Source organism: Callithrix jacchus, chromosome 1, assembly GCF_049354715.1.
Source record: "Callithrix jacchus isolate 240 chromosome 1, calJac240_pri, whole genome shotgun sequence".
NCBI classification, from domain to species: Eukaryota; Metazoa; Chordata; class Mammalia; order Primates; family Cebidae; genus Callithrix; species Callithrix jacchus.
Window position 1 is genome coordinate 213,277,635 of NC_133502.1, and position 13,110 is coordinate 213,290,744.

The 13,110-nt window shown below is 49.7% G+C and overlaps 1 protein-coding gene and 1 pseudogene across 1 annotated transcript in view; both read left to right on the forward strand.

Annotated features, from left to right (window-relative positions):
- Window positions 1-5,925: 5,925 nt before the first annotated feature.
- Window positions 5,926-7,306, forward strand: LOC118151469 (single-stranded DNA-binding protein 3 pseudogene; annotated as a pseudogene).
- Window positions 7,307-12,452: 5,146 nt separating this feature from the next.
- Window positions 12,453-13,110, forward strand: part of LOC144578399 (uncharacterized) — a 43,778-nt gene continuing 43,120 nt past the window's right edge. Inside the window, exon 1 of the mRNA XM_078343256.1 lies at window positions 12,453-12,599. Coding sequence (XP_078199382.1) covers window positions 12,533-12,599 — 67 coding nt within the window. The 5' untranslated portion in view covers window positions 12,453-12,532. The remainder of the gene's footprint in view (window positions 12,600-13,110) is intronic.

The following is a 13,110-nucleotide window of genomic DNA, read 5'->3' on the forward strand; positions in this document are numbered from 1 at the left end:
GTCACTGCTCACATTTGCAAACTTTCCCTTCAAGAGAAGACCCCCTTTCAACCTGCCACTCCCCTGTCCTCTAGGTCATTACAGCTCTCACTGCCAGCCTTGTCAATGTGGGGCCCCAACCGCTACGGGCAGGCTTCAGGTCAGTGATCCAACAAACAGACCCTGCACCAGGGCAGAGCCGCTGCGGCAAGACTACCCTGTGCAGACGCAAATGTTCTCTCTGCAATGTGTGCAGGGCTCCTGGGTGCGGAAACAGGCCCAGCGTGATGAGGGACGAGATATTACATTAAAAAAATAATAATTAAAATAGTGCTGGGGATCCGGACCCGTGCGGGACATCACCCCGCCTCCCCTGGTTTTTCCTTGTGGAGCAGCTCTCAATGGACAAGTGCAATCTTCCATGTAGTAGGCACTTCCTGCACACAGGCACACGGACTGGCCACTCTGTGAGGCCCGGGGGTGCTAGAGGGTTCACAGCTCGGGGCAAATTGTAAGCAGAGTCAAGAGCATGGCCCTGAAAACCTGTGCTGGAAAATCAGGGGGCTGTAGCAAAGGGGAGGGACAGCTCACTGTCCCCAGGAGCCCACCCTCATCTCCCCTGGCCCTGGCCAGGGGCGTGTCATGAACTACACACATACAAAGCATACATTTGATAAAATTTAAATAAATAAATATGCAATCACGGAGATGCGAGTTTTTCATTCGGAAACTGACCATAGTGGCTGTGCTGCCAGGGGCATGTGAATGCAGGGCCTCCCAGACAGCCGCACTCAGAGAGCAGAAGTGCCTTTACATGAAGAGCGCCTGCCCCGTACACCAGCCTCCCACCATCTGAAGGGGAGTCCACCTGCTCCCCGAAATGCGCCCATTACTCTGTATCTGGAAAATCAGCTTCCATCACCACTTCCCTGATCCTCACCCCTCATAGGAACCCAGAATCAAGGAGCCTCCCCAGCCAAAGCCGAAAGGAAAGTTCCACTTTCCACGTCTCCTCCACTTCTTCTCAGCAAGTGAGTGATTCCCGATCAGGCACCACTTTTACTCACTCTCGGGATGATCTGTCACTGAAACGGGAAGGGTCCCCTTGTTCCCCTGCAGGTTTTCTAATATGAGACAAAGTGCGGCATGCCGGTTTGCTGCACCTGTCAACCATCACCTAGGTGTTAAGCCCCGCATACATTAGCCCTTTACCCCCATGCTCTGCCTGTCCCGCTTCCCCCGCAGCAGGCCCCCGTGTGTGTTGCTCCCCTCTCTAACACTGTGCACATTCTAATATGACTCCCTTCCTAGTGACGAATCTAAGTGATGAGTAAGGGAAATTCTCTTGCTTTTGTCTGGAGAAGCTCCCTGGCTTCAGGTTCCTGATAGGCGTGAGGATCTGGGGTGTGGTGTGAGAAACAGATGGCTCCGTGAAGAACTGTGATGATCCACTGAGGTCCCCGGAAACAGCCGTATCTCTTAGCTGGTGTGGGGCTGTGTGCAGGAGGGCTGGGAGGTAAGTAGCAGTGAGTTAATATGTAGTGACTGTGAATGTGTCTGTCCATGTGCTTCTTTTCCCCTGCAAATGTGGACTCACGTGCACAGCACAGTACAAGTGCCACATTTTTTGAATTCCTGGCCTATCCTGTCCCCTCAGCCTCCCGAGTCATGTCATTCATCCAATAAAAAGGAAGGAAAAAACCCACAACGACCTACACTTCATATAAATCACCTCTTTCCTCTTTCCCCGCAGCTGTACCTGAAGGCCAGTTTAATATCCTACTTCATTACTGTGGGATGGGAAGGGTACAGAAAGAATGAATCCAGAACGTGGCATGAAAGAGGCAAACATGAACCCAGAAGTGGGTCCCAGGGTCAGTGCTCTGTGTTATTCAACAGCGTCACTTCTTCGTCTCCCATTAGCACCCTCATAGTTTTGGGGATGTTGACCAGTGGCTCAGCCACTGTACCGCTTCTGGTTTTCCAATATTGCCAAGGGAATAACAGACCTATGTGAGGTGCACAGCGGGATCCCTCTGCACAACGCTTTCTTCTGTATAATTGCAGAGAACATCATGGGAGAGAATACACAGTGGGCACCATGAAGGAACCCACTTCGTGAGGGACCGACTTGCTGCTTGAGTGCATGGAAACCTGATTCTGGGACCCTGCTGGGAAGGAGGATTGGGGTCTCCTGGGAAAAAGTTACTGTGACAATATAGAACTCCAGCCAGAGAGGCTATAGGAAGCTTTGTCAACCCAGAGAAAAGACCAGGGAATCATGTGTGAGGCAGCCTGGCTTCAGCTGGAGGAGGAGTGGGCGAGTCACTCTTTCTAATGACTTGACCTGATTTTTATTTTTATTTTTTGATACAGAGTCTCACTCTGTCACTGAGGCTGGAGTGCAATGGCTCGATCTTGGCTTCCTGCAACCTCCGCCTCCTGGGTTCAAGTGATTCTCCACCTTAGCTTCTGAGGTAGCTGAGACCACAGGTACGCACCACCAGGACCAGATCACTACTGTGTCGTTAGTAGAGACTGGGTTTCACTATATGGCAAGACGGATCACAAATGTCTGAGCACGTGATCCGCCCACCTCAGCTTCTCAAAGTGCTGGGATCGCAGCTGTGAGCCACTGCGCCTGGCCTGAATCTATTTTCCTAACAATGCTGAGGTTAAGTTTCTCCCAATATTCTTTCTGCTTCTAAAGGACAGTGCCTTTCTGTACTAACCAGTCTTAAGGTGACTATTTTCACACTAACAAGGTAGTCACAGCCACAAAGCCAGGGCTCTTTTGTTTCTTTCTGCCCCTCTCCTTTGCCTTCCTTCAGCACCAAGGAGAGTGGTCCAGCAGCAGCTCAGTCCATGCAGGTCAACCGCCCAGCTCCACACACTCCAGCCCCCGTCCACGTTCCCCAAAGCCCTTGTGGGATGCCTTAGCAGCACCAGTGCACTGACTGTCTCTCTGTGTTCTCCTAGGTCCTGTTCAGATCCTACAGCATCTCACCATGGAAGATATAGAAGATGACGAGATAAGATGCCCTCTGACCTGATAAGATGCCTTTCTTCGTCTCAAAAAGAAATGTCTTTGTCTGGGGCTTCTAGAATATCAAGTGAATATCCGTTTTGACTGCCATTGTGAATCAGGCCCCAGTTGCTCATGGGCTCCAGTGACTGTCACTGGAGTTTGGGAGTGTCATCCCAACTAATACGTGATGATACACTGGGAGGGCTTTAAACGACAGCATGGATTATCCGCTGTAACACACCGATTCTCAATGTCAGTTGAAACACGGCACCACTGGCAAACTGTCTGAGAGCGAGCACATTTCTCAGTAGCAACTTTTTCTTCTTGAAAAATAATTTTGTGTTTCTCAGCCGCCAGGGACACTTGCTAAATACTCTGAGAAAACCACTGCCTTTTCCACAGGCATCCTCTATGCTTCATTTGGGGGCCAGTGACTTGATCGCTGTTTAATGTCTGGTTTTCTAATGTCACCACATGAATAAAAGTCCCGTGGAATCAGGACCCAGCATGATATCATGCTCGTTGTTTCTGTTTTTCTTTTTTTTTCCTCTTATTGCAGGAAAATTCTATTCCCAAACAAGAGCAATGTATGTATCCTTTAAAAAAAAAAAAAAAAAAAACAGCTTTATTGAGATGTAGTTGACACACAAACCAGTTCACCCATTTAAAGTGGGTGATTAAATGGTCAGTGTTTTACTATATTTACAGGGTACTGCGAGCATTTTTACACTCTAATTTTAGAACCTTTTAATCCCCCCTCAAAGAAACCCTGTCAGTAGTCACTCCCGTTTTCCCCAACCCCCACACTCCTGGTTCTAGGCAGCCCTAATTTACGTCCTGTTTCTGTGTTAACCAGTTCTTAGGCTATTTGCCATTGATGAGGTGGCCCTATCTAGAAAAGCCAAGGTTGTTTAATTTCTTTCTGCCCTTCCCTTTGCCTTTCTTCGCACCAAAGAGAATGGTCCAGCAGCAGCTTAGTCAAAACTACTATTCACTTGATATTCTAGAAGCTTGACAACCACCATGCTTATCAACCGCCCAGCTCCACACAATCCAGCCCCATCCACATTCCCCGAGCCTCCTCGTGGGATTCCTCAGCAGCACCAATGCACTGACTGTCCCTCTCTGTTCTCCTAGCTCTGGTTCAAGACCTGGGGATGTGTGCACGTGACAAACTGAAGGAAGAGATGTCATCAAACACAGGAAGCCGCATTTCTTTGTCTGGAAGAAAAATGGTTACTTCCAAAGGCTTCTAGCGTAGTCAGTGCATATCAGTTTTCACTGACACCGTGAATCAGGCCTCATTTGTTCATGGACTCTAGCGACCGGTCCCTAGAGTTTGGAAGTGTCTTCCCAACTAATACGTAATACACTGGGAGGTTTCTAAATAACAGCATCCATTATCTGCTGTAATGCATTGATTGACAATGTCAGTCAAACACGGCCTCACTGACAAACTGTCTGAGAGCGAGCATATTTCTCCGTAGCAACTTTTTCTTCTTGAAAAATAATTTTGTGTTTCTCAGCCGCCAGGGACACTTGCTAAATACTCTGAGAAAACCCACTGCCTTTTCCACAGGCATCCTCTATGCTTTACTTGGGGGCCAGTGACTTGATCACTGTTTGACGTCTGGTTTTCTAATGTCACCAAGTGAATAAAAGGCCTGTGCCTACGGGACCCAGGATGAGCTGATCCTCATGTTGTTTTTTTTCTCTTGTTGCAGGAGAACCCTACAGCCCAAAATCGCCATTGTAAGTATTCTTTAAAACAAACAAAAAAACCCAGCTCTATTGACACGTTTGACATTCAGAACAATTCACCTATGTACAGTGTGTGATTCCGTGTTTTTACTATAATTTACATGGTTGTGCACACATTTTTACAATCTAATTATAGAATCTTTTCATTCCCCTTAGGAGTCACTTCTCTTTTCTCCCCAAGCCCACATCCCTGGCCGTGGGCAGCCACTAATCCATTTTCTCTTTCTCTAGATTTGCCTACTCTGGCAATTTCTTTTTTAATTCCATTTTTATTTTCAGCTCGAAGATATGTGTGCAGGATCTGCAGGGTGTTGGTGTTGTTAATGAATGAGAGCTTCTTATGTTGCTCAGGTTGGCCTTGGACTCATAGCCTCGCCTCCTTATGCGCCAGGACAACTGGCCGGAGCCACCGCGGCTCCCTGAAGGTTTTTTAATATAGGAAAAAGTGCGGTATGGCGGTTTGTTGCACCCGTGAACCCATCACCTAGGTGTAAGCCCCGCATTCATTAGCCCTTTACCCCCATGCTCTGCCTGTCCCACTTCCCCCGCAGCAGGCCCCCGTGTGTGTTGCTCCCCACTCTAACACTGTGCACATCTAATACCACTCCCTTCCTAGTGACAAATCTAAGAGATGAGTAAGGGAAATTCTCTTGCTTTTGTCTGGAGAAGCTCCCTGGCTTCAGGTGCCTGATAGGCGTGAGGATCTGGGGTGTGGTGTGAGAAACAGATGGCTCCGTGAAGAACTGTGAGCATCCACTGAGGTCCCCGGAAACAGCATATCTCTTAGCTGGTGTGGGGCTGTGTGCAGGAGGGCTGGGAGGTAAGCAGCAGTGAGCTAGTATGTAGTGATTGTGCATGTGTCTGTCCATGTGCTTCTTTTCCCCTGCAAATGTGGACTCACGTGCACAGCACAGTGCAAGTGTCACTTTTTTGAATTCCTGGCCTATAGTGATCCTGTCACCTCAGCCTCCCGGGTCATGTCATTCATCTAATTAAAGGGAAGAAAAGAGACCGGCGGCGGCGGCACCACATTCAGGCCGGGCCGGCGCGGGAGGAGTTCTGGGGCCACGGGCCGGGGCCGGGCTGACGCTTTGACAGCTGGAAAGAGCGCGGAGCCAGCGCCTGGGCGGGAGGGAGGGAAGCGCGGCGAGGAGAGCGAGTGAGCGAGCGCCGGGGAGGGGCCGGGAGCGGGGGCAGCTCGGGAGAGCCGGGGCGGCGGCGGCGAGACTCGGCGTCCTCTTCCCAGCAAACCACGTTTGCCGAAGGCAAAGGCTCGGCGCTGCCCTCGGACGGGCGGGCTCGGGAAAAGTCAGCTTTAAACGTCTACGAGTATTTACTGCACGTAGGAGCCCAGAAATCTGCACAGACTCCTTATCCGAGATTCGATGGGAAAAAGACATCACGCTGGGAGAACCGCCTGGGGTTTTGCACCCGTGGCGGCGTTTTGGGACCTTTCCTGGGCAGCTCCTGAAAGGAGAGGCGCTTGTGAACATCCAAGTGAAGCAAAAGCCTGTCGTGATTCTAGTGCAGCAGCTGCCCCGAGCCCCGTGCTTGGCAACATTCCCCCCAATGATGGGGTGCCGGGAGGCCCCAGCCCGCCAGGTTTCTTTCAGGGTCCTCCGGGGTCACAGCCCTCGCCGCACGCACAGCCTCCACCTCACAATCCTAGCAACATGATGGGACCCCACAGTCAGCCTTTTATGTTACGGAGATATGCAGGCAGCCCCAGGCCCCCGATCAGAATGGGAAGCCAGCCTCCGGGAGGGGTTCCTGGGACACAGCCATTGCTGCCCAATTCCATGGATCCCACACGACAACAAGCCCACCCCAGCATGGGAGGATCAATGCAGAGAATGAACCCTCCCCGAGGCATGGGGCCCATGGGTCCTGGCCCACAGAATTACAGCAGCGGCATGAGACCATCACCCAGCTCCCTCGGTCCCCCCCATGCCCGGGATTAACATGGGCCCCGGAGCTGGCAGACCCTGGCCCAATCCTAACAGTGCTAACTCGATTCCATACTCCTCCTCATCACCCGGTACCTATGTGGGGCCCCCTGGTGGTGGGGACCCCCTGGTGGTGGCGGCCCTCCAGGAACACCCATTATGCCCAGTCCCACAGATTCAACTAATTCCAGTGACAACATCTACACAATGATTAATCTGGTGCCTCCTGGAGGCAGCAGGTCCAGCTTCCCAACGGGTCCCGGCTCGGATGGTCCGACGGGCGGCATAAAGCCACACCACATGAACGGATCGTTAGGGTCAGACCACATAGATGGACTTCCAAAAAATTCTCCTAACAACATAAGTGGCATTAGCAATCCTCCAGGCACCCCTCGAGATGATGGCGAGCTAGGAGGGAACTTCCTCCACTCCTTTCAGAACGACAATTATTCTCCAAGCATGATGATGAGTGTGTGATTCCCCCTTCTCCAAGACGCTGAGAGAGCCAGCATTGCAGGCGGGAAGATGCCAGAAATTATGCAAGAAGTGAGGTGTCATTATCTAGGAGCTGGTGGGGAGGGCATCTCCCTGCTCCCCTCAATCCCCTCCCACCCCTCCCACCCCCTCCATCTTTCCCAATTTTAGTTTCATCCAATAAAAAGGCTGAACTTTTTATTCCATAAAACATGAAGGACAAAACTCAAAATGTATTTCGAGTCAGTGACCAGGCAAATCCTACCCCTCGCTCTTTCCCCAAAGGACCTTTTCTGTACATGACACGTTTTTGTTGTTTGTTTGGGATTTTACCATTGTTGGGAGTTTTTTATTTGTTTTCAGGGGGGTTTTTTGTGGGAAAAATTTTAAATGGAAGCTTCTAGCAAGCCCCCCACCCCAACCAACCCCTATGCTTTCTTCTTAAAAGAAAAAAAAAAAAGAAAAGAAAAAGAAAAAAAAAAGAAAACCGGAAGCCCTGCTGACCGTGCCCAAGCCCTTCTACCAGGAAAGCTAGTCTAGGTGTGAGAGCCTACATTGTCTGCAGCCATCAAAAATAATAATAAACTGGATAGGTTACAATACATACAGGAATACATAATAATAACGGGAAGAAACATTTCCAATCACCACACACTTCACATAAGTCACCTTTTTCTCCCTCACCACAGCTGTACTGAAGGCCAGTTTAATATCCTACTTAGTTATTGTGGGATGGGAAGGGTACAGAAAGGAATGAACCCAGATTTTGACCTCCTGAATGAAAGAGGAAAACATGAACCCAGAAACGGGTCCCAATGTTGATGCTCTGTGATATTCAACTGTGTCACTCAGGCATGGGTTAAGGTGTCCCCACACCAGGGAGTTCCAGCACTTATGTACACCTGGAACTGTCATGACGTATGAGCATGCCAAACATTGCCCATCATCAAACGGGGCCTCAGTGGTCACATAACTCAGGGTAGCAAAAGGCATATGGAAAAACAGGCCATTAACGTGGACGTTACTGTGAAGTACACATGGAAAGCCCAAGGCTTCTGGTCAGCTCAGAGATTCTGAGAAGTAAGGGAACCACACAGAACAGTGTATGCCAACGTGTGTTAGTGCTGGGGTCACTCCTCAGCACTTAGTGAAAACAGGGAAAAGTCAGGAAGATATTGTATTGTATTGAAGAGCATGACCACCTCAAGCCTCAGAATTGCTCTAATCTGTGCAGACAGACAAGGGCCAGTGCCACGTGAAAATGCAGAGGACAACATGTTGTTAGCCTGGTGCCCATCACCAGGTATAGCAGGTTCTGGGAGCTTGGCCTGTTGAATGAAGCCTGATGTTTAGGGAATCTCCTCAGGGAGAGTGACACAGAAGCTGCTTTGACCCCTGATTACAGGGGCACAAAAATGTGTGTGCAACCATGGTTCCAAACGAAGACTTTAAAAAAGAGAAATCATGTTGATCTTTAATCGTAGCTTTTAGTATCAAATTTTTTCATGACCTATATGAAAAAGAATGTGTGATAAATAACTTGGCTAAAATGGAATCAATTTCGCCCATAAAGTGGGCCTTTAACGAAGTAATAAATTCTTTAAAAGAGATGATAAATGTAGTACCAGCATGGTAGGGTCCTGAGTACTGACACGGTCTTGAACACATTCAGAAAATGCACTGGTTTAGAAGAGCTTCAAAAACATGTGAGAGGGAGAGAGGCCCTCTTCCACTGCACCTTAGTGTGCCTTTCAGTTTCCATTTTCGGCTGACTCCTTTGTGCTGCTGCCTGACTCTAGTACAGGGCAGAGACCTCCATGTCTCATCTCCTTTCTGCTGCCCTCCCTTGCCAGCCCTCTTCCACCCAGGGGACGGCCCAGCATCAACTCAGTCCATGCTTCATAATCCCCCACCTCCATACCCCACATCCAGCAAAGCTCCCTGAGTAATTCACAGCCACCAACCACCAGGGTGCTGAGCTTTCCCCTGGGTCCTTTCAGTGTCTTTGGACAACTATGCCAGCACTATGAGCCTAAAATTGTGGGAGGAAGAAGATGATGAAAACTATATGAATCTGATTCAGGGATCCCGCTGGGAAGGAGGATTGGGGGTCTCCTGAGAGAAAGTGATTTAGCCAATATAGAACTCCATCGAGAGAGGCTGTAGGAAGGTTTATCAACTCAGAACAAAGACCAGGGAATGAGGTATGAGGCCACATGGCTTCAGCTGGGGGTAGAGGAGTGGGTGAGTCACTCTTTCTAATGACTTGTCCTGATGCTTTTGTTTCTAAAGGCTGGCTTCTTGGAGTGTCTTCAGACTCAATGAAGATGACCCCCAAGGTTGGGAACTGCTTTCCAGGTAGGACCTAATGGGAAAGGGTTCCTAAGAGCCTTCAGGTTATCCCCGCTGCTTGAGGGGCTGAAGCAGGGGGTATGAAATCAGAAAGAAAATGAAAATGTGTGCGAGGTTTGGTTTGCTCTTTTCAGTTTGTTGTCATAAAGGTAGGAACTGTGTCTCTGGGCTATGAGGGTGCTGTGATCATTAGAGATGATCTCTGCAGTACACCTGCTCTTTTCTGCCCAGTGAAGCATCAAAACCTTTGGTTTGGATTAATCAGCAATTTTGGGGATTGTGCACATAATAAGATATAAAACTAGTGGCACCCTGTATCCAGTCTGGGGCGCTTCATTAAACCCAGAACTGAGTTTGACGCTGTCTGTCATTTGCTTTTCTTGATGAGAACCCTGAACACCTAACCATTGCCAGCACCCTCTTTTGAGACCCTCAACATCAAGGGTCTGGAAGAGAACATCTGAGAGGGTGAGAGGGCACTCCCTCCCTTCACTCCTTGAAGCTACAGTGAAGCTGTAGTGAACCAGTGAAGACATCCCTGGTTCATCCCTGAAGTTTCTCTGCCACATTTACGTCGACCTCCTCCTTAAGGGAACTGCTCTGACTGCCAATGATTTGTTTAGACTTCCCCAGGTTTGGAATATTATACATAGAATACGTCAATATGTATTTCTTGGTGTCTGGCTTTTTTGCTCATGTTATTATTTTAAAATTCATTCATGTTCTAAAGGGTGTTTTCTTACATGTCTGGTGCTCACCTGGGAGTGTGATTCTTTATTCAGTAAAAGTAGCATAGACGTTTTCTTCCCTTTCGTTTAGCAGCTTAATAATGGTGATTGGATGCCTGCCATCTTCCCAAGGTGAAGAGTTATTATCAGGGTGAGCTCAAAGTTATGTTACTGTATGGGATACCTCTGAGCCCACCGTGGGTCTACTTTATGGATGTTGACAATGACCCACTGTGCCTCCTCTGGTGGCCCTAAGGATGCTCCTGAGAGAACCCAGCACACCTGGATGACTTTCTGCTCTCTGTTCACAATCTGTCCTGGGCACATCTTTCCCCTGCCTCATGCCTGAAGCTGGCCATTAACCCAAGTGGGCTGGTTCCTTGAAGTGGGAAGTGGGATTTGGAGATCACACTTGGGGTGCTGCTCACACAGCCCTTTTGAGCCAGACACTCCAAACACACCCAAAATGGAGACAAGAACCTGAGAGGGTGATAGGGGCTTGCTTCCAACTTCTCCCTGGAGGTTGAAGCTGTAATTTCTTACTAGCACCTGGCGAGACCCATCCCCCAAAAAGACAACACCAGGGAGGCTGGGAGGGAGACCCCTGCAGTTGTGGCTGTAGTCACATCGGTTGCTGACTGTGGGGTAAGCTGCCCTTTCTCTGGGCATTGGGGACACCTGAGGATGCCTGTCTGCTCTTATCCTCTGGTCACACCAGGAGGCTAGAGTTACAACAACCCTGTAGAGTAAAGAATCCCTGTCCCCTTCCATGCCACATCACTCCTTAGGGAAGCAAACACCCCTCCTCCTCCCTGGCAGGATCCATCTCCAGGAAACCGACTACCTTCCTGCCTCAGGCCCAGCCCTCCTCAGTTTTGTGGCTCTGGGAAAGTCACTTGGCCCCTCTACATTTCAGTGCCCTCAACTGTAAAATGCGGGATACAGCCTGGCCCCGCGCACCCCACAGGGCTCATGTGAGCGTCACAAGAGATGGCATGTCTTAAGGCATCTTGCCCATATAAAGGCTAGAAACTGACCTTCCACCCCCCATGACTTGTACCCATCCAAGCTTCCTCTCTGGAGGCAGCCACTGCTACCTGTCTGCCTCATTCTTTTAGATAGTCTATGTTTGAACACTTTTGTAGCACTTATGAAGTCATTCTTCAGGCTTAATATGGATCTGCTTAGAGTAAGCTTCATAACATAATGCTAACAGGCAGGCCCCATGTACATCTCCACATCACACAGCAGGGAACTGAGCACAGAGGGGTTCAGTCTCTTTCCCAGGGTTACACAGCTTCTAGCTGCCATCTGAGCCCAGGCCATCAGGCACCTGCCCCTTGCCCTCGGCCACTGAGCTCAGCTGCCTTCTTGAATTGCCTCCTCTCATTAGAGTAACATCCCCAGTGCAATCAGCCTGTTGTGTATTGTAAGTGCCCACCACACAAAAGGACCCCTCCTCCTAAGCCCAACTTTGACTCAGTCTCCCTTAGGCAGCTGGTGAACACAAGTGTAACCTGGGAAACATGAGCACTGGCCCATGGTCTCCTGCCAGGAGCATATCAACAGTGGTCTCTACTTTGAATGTATTTTTCTCATGCTCATGGCTCATGGATACAACAAGAGATCATGATAGATTTAAATACAGGATATGCCAGAAAAGTGATCTGGATACAAGGAAACCTCCTGCCCATCTGCAGGAGCATCTAAATCAGCCTCTGGCCAACAGCAGGTGGAGCCTCAGTCATCACCCCCTGCCAGCTTCTTCACTGAAGGTGCTGTGGACTTGAAGCCATCAGGAGATCTGGAGTCATGGTTTATACAGCAGGGCCTGAGTCTTGGTGAGAAAGGGTAGGAGCGGGAAGCCGCCCACTCAGAGCTGGGTCAGCCTCTGATCCTTCTCAGCCAGGCCTGAGTCTAGGCTGCTCGGGCAGCTGTTCTGGTCAATAGGCACTGAGACCCTGGCAGCTTGTTGGATTCACTCCCCGAGTTGTCCAAGCACCAGCCCCACAGGCCACTTTTTCACTTAATGAGTCTTAACTGCCCAGCAGCCTGGTTTGGTCGGTTGAAGATGAATCTGATTCTAAGTCCAACTGTCACAGGGACAGTTGGCTGGGAACGTCCTGCATTCCGAGTCGGTTGGGAGTCAAGGAGGCTACTGGTCATTCAGGGAGGTCACCCCACAAGGCAGATACAGGGTCAAGTGTGGGCAAGACACACTCTAAACTCCTCTGGCTGCAACCTGAAGGCAGATAGAGAGGAGGATGCACGGGTGTTGGGGGTGCAGCAGCACTCGTACCTGCATGGAAGCTTGTCCTACCTCTGCACAAGGTGGACTCCCAGTGATTGTTTTTGGGAGGGGAAGGTTTCTGTTGCCATCAGAAACAGATGGACAAAGGATAGGAGTATCAGTGTAGCTGGGCACAATGGCTCACATTTGTAATCCCAGCACTTTGGGAGGCTGAGGTGGGCAGATCACAAGGTCAGGAGTTCGAGACCAGCCTGGCCAACATGATGATGAAACCCTGTCTCTACTAAACATACCAAAAATTAGCTGGGTGTTGGTGGCACGTGCCTGTAATTCCAGTTACTCGGGAGGCTGAAACAGCAGAATCGCTGGAACCCAGGAGGCAAAAGTTGCAGTGAGCGGAGATCACACCATTGCACTCCAGCTTGGGCAACAGGGCAAGACTCCATCTCAAAGGAAAAATAAATAAATAGGTGGAAAATAAACAGTTCAGCTTACCAGGAACATACTTTGTAGAAGAAAATGTCATAATAACTCCAGACCAGGGAGGCATCCTCAAACCCAGCTCTAAGACGGCAGTTAAGGCGCAGTGGG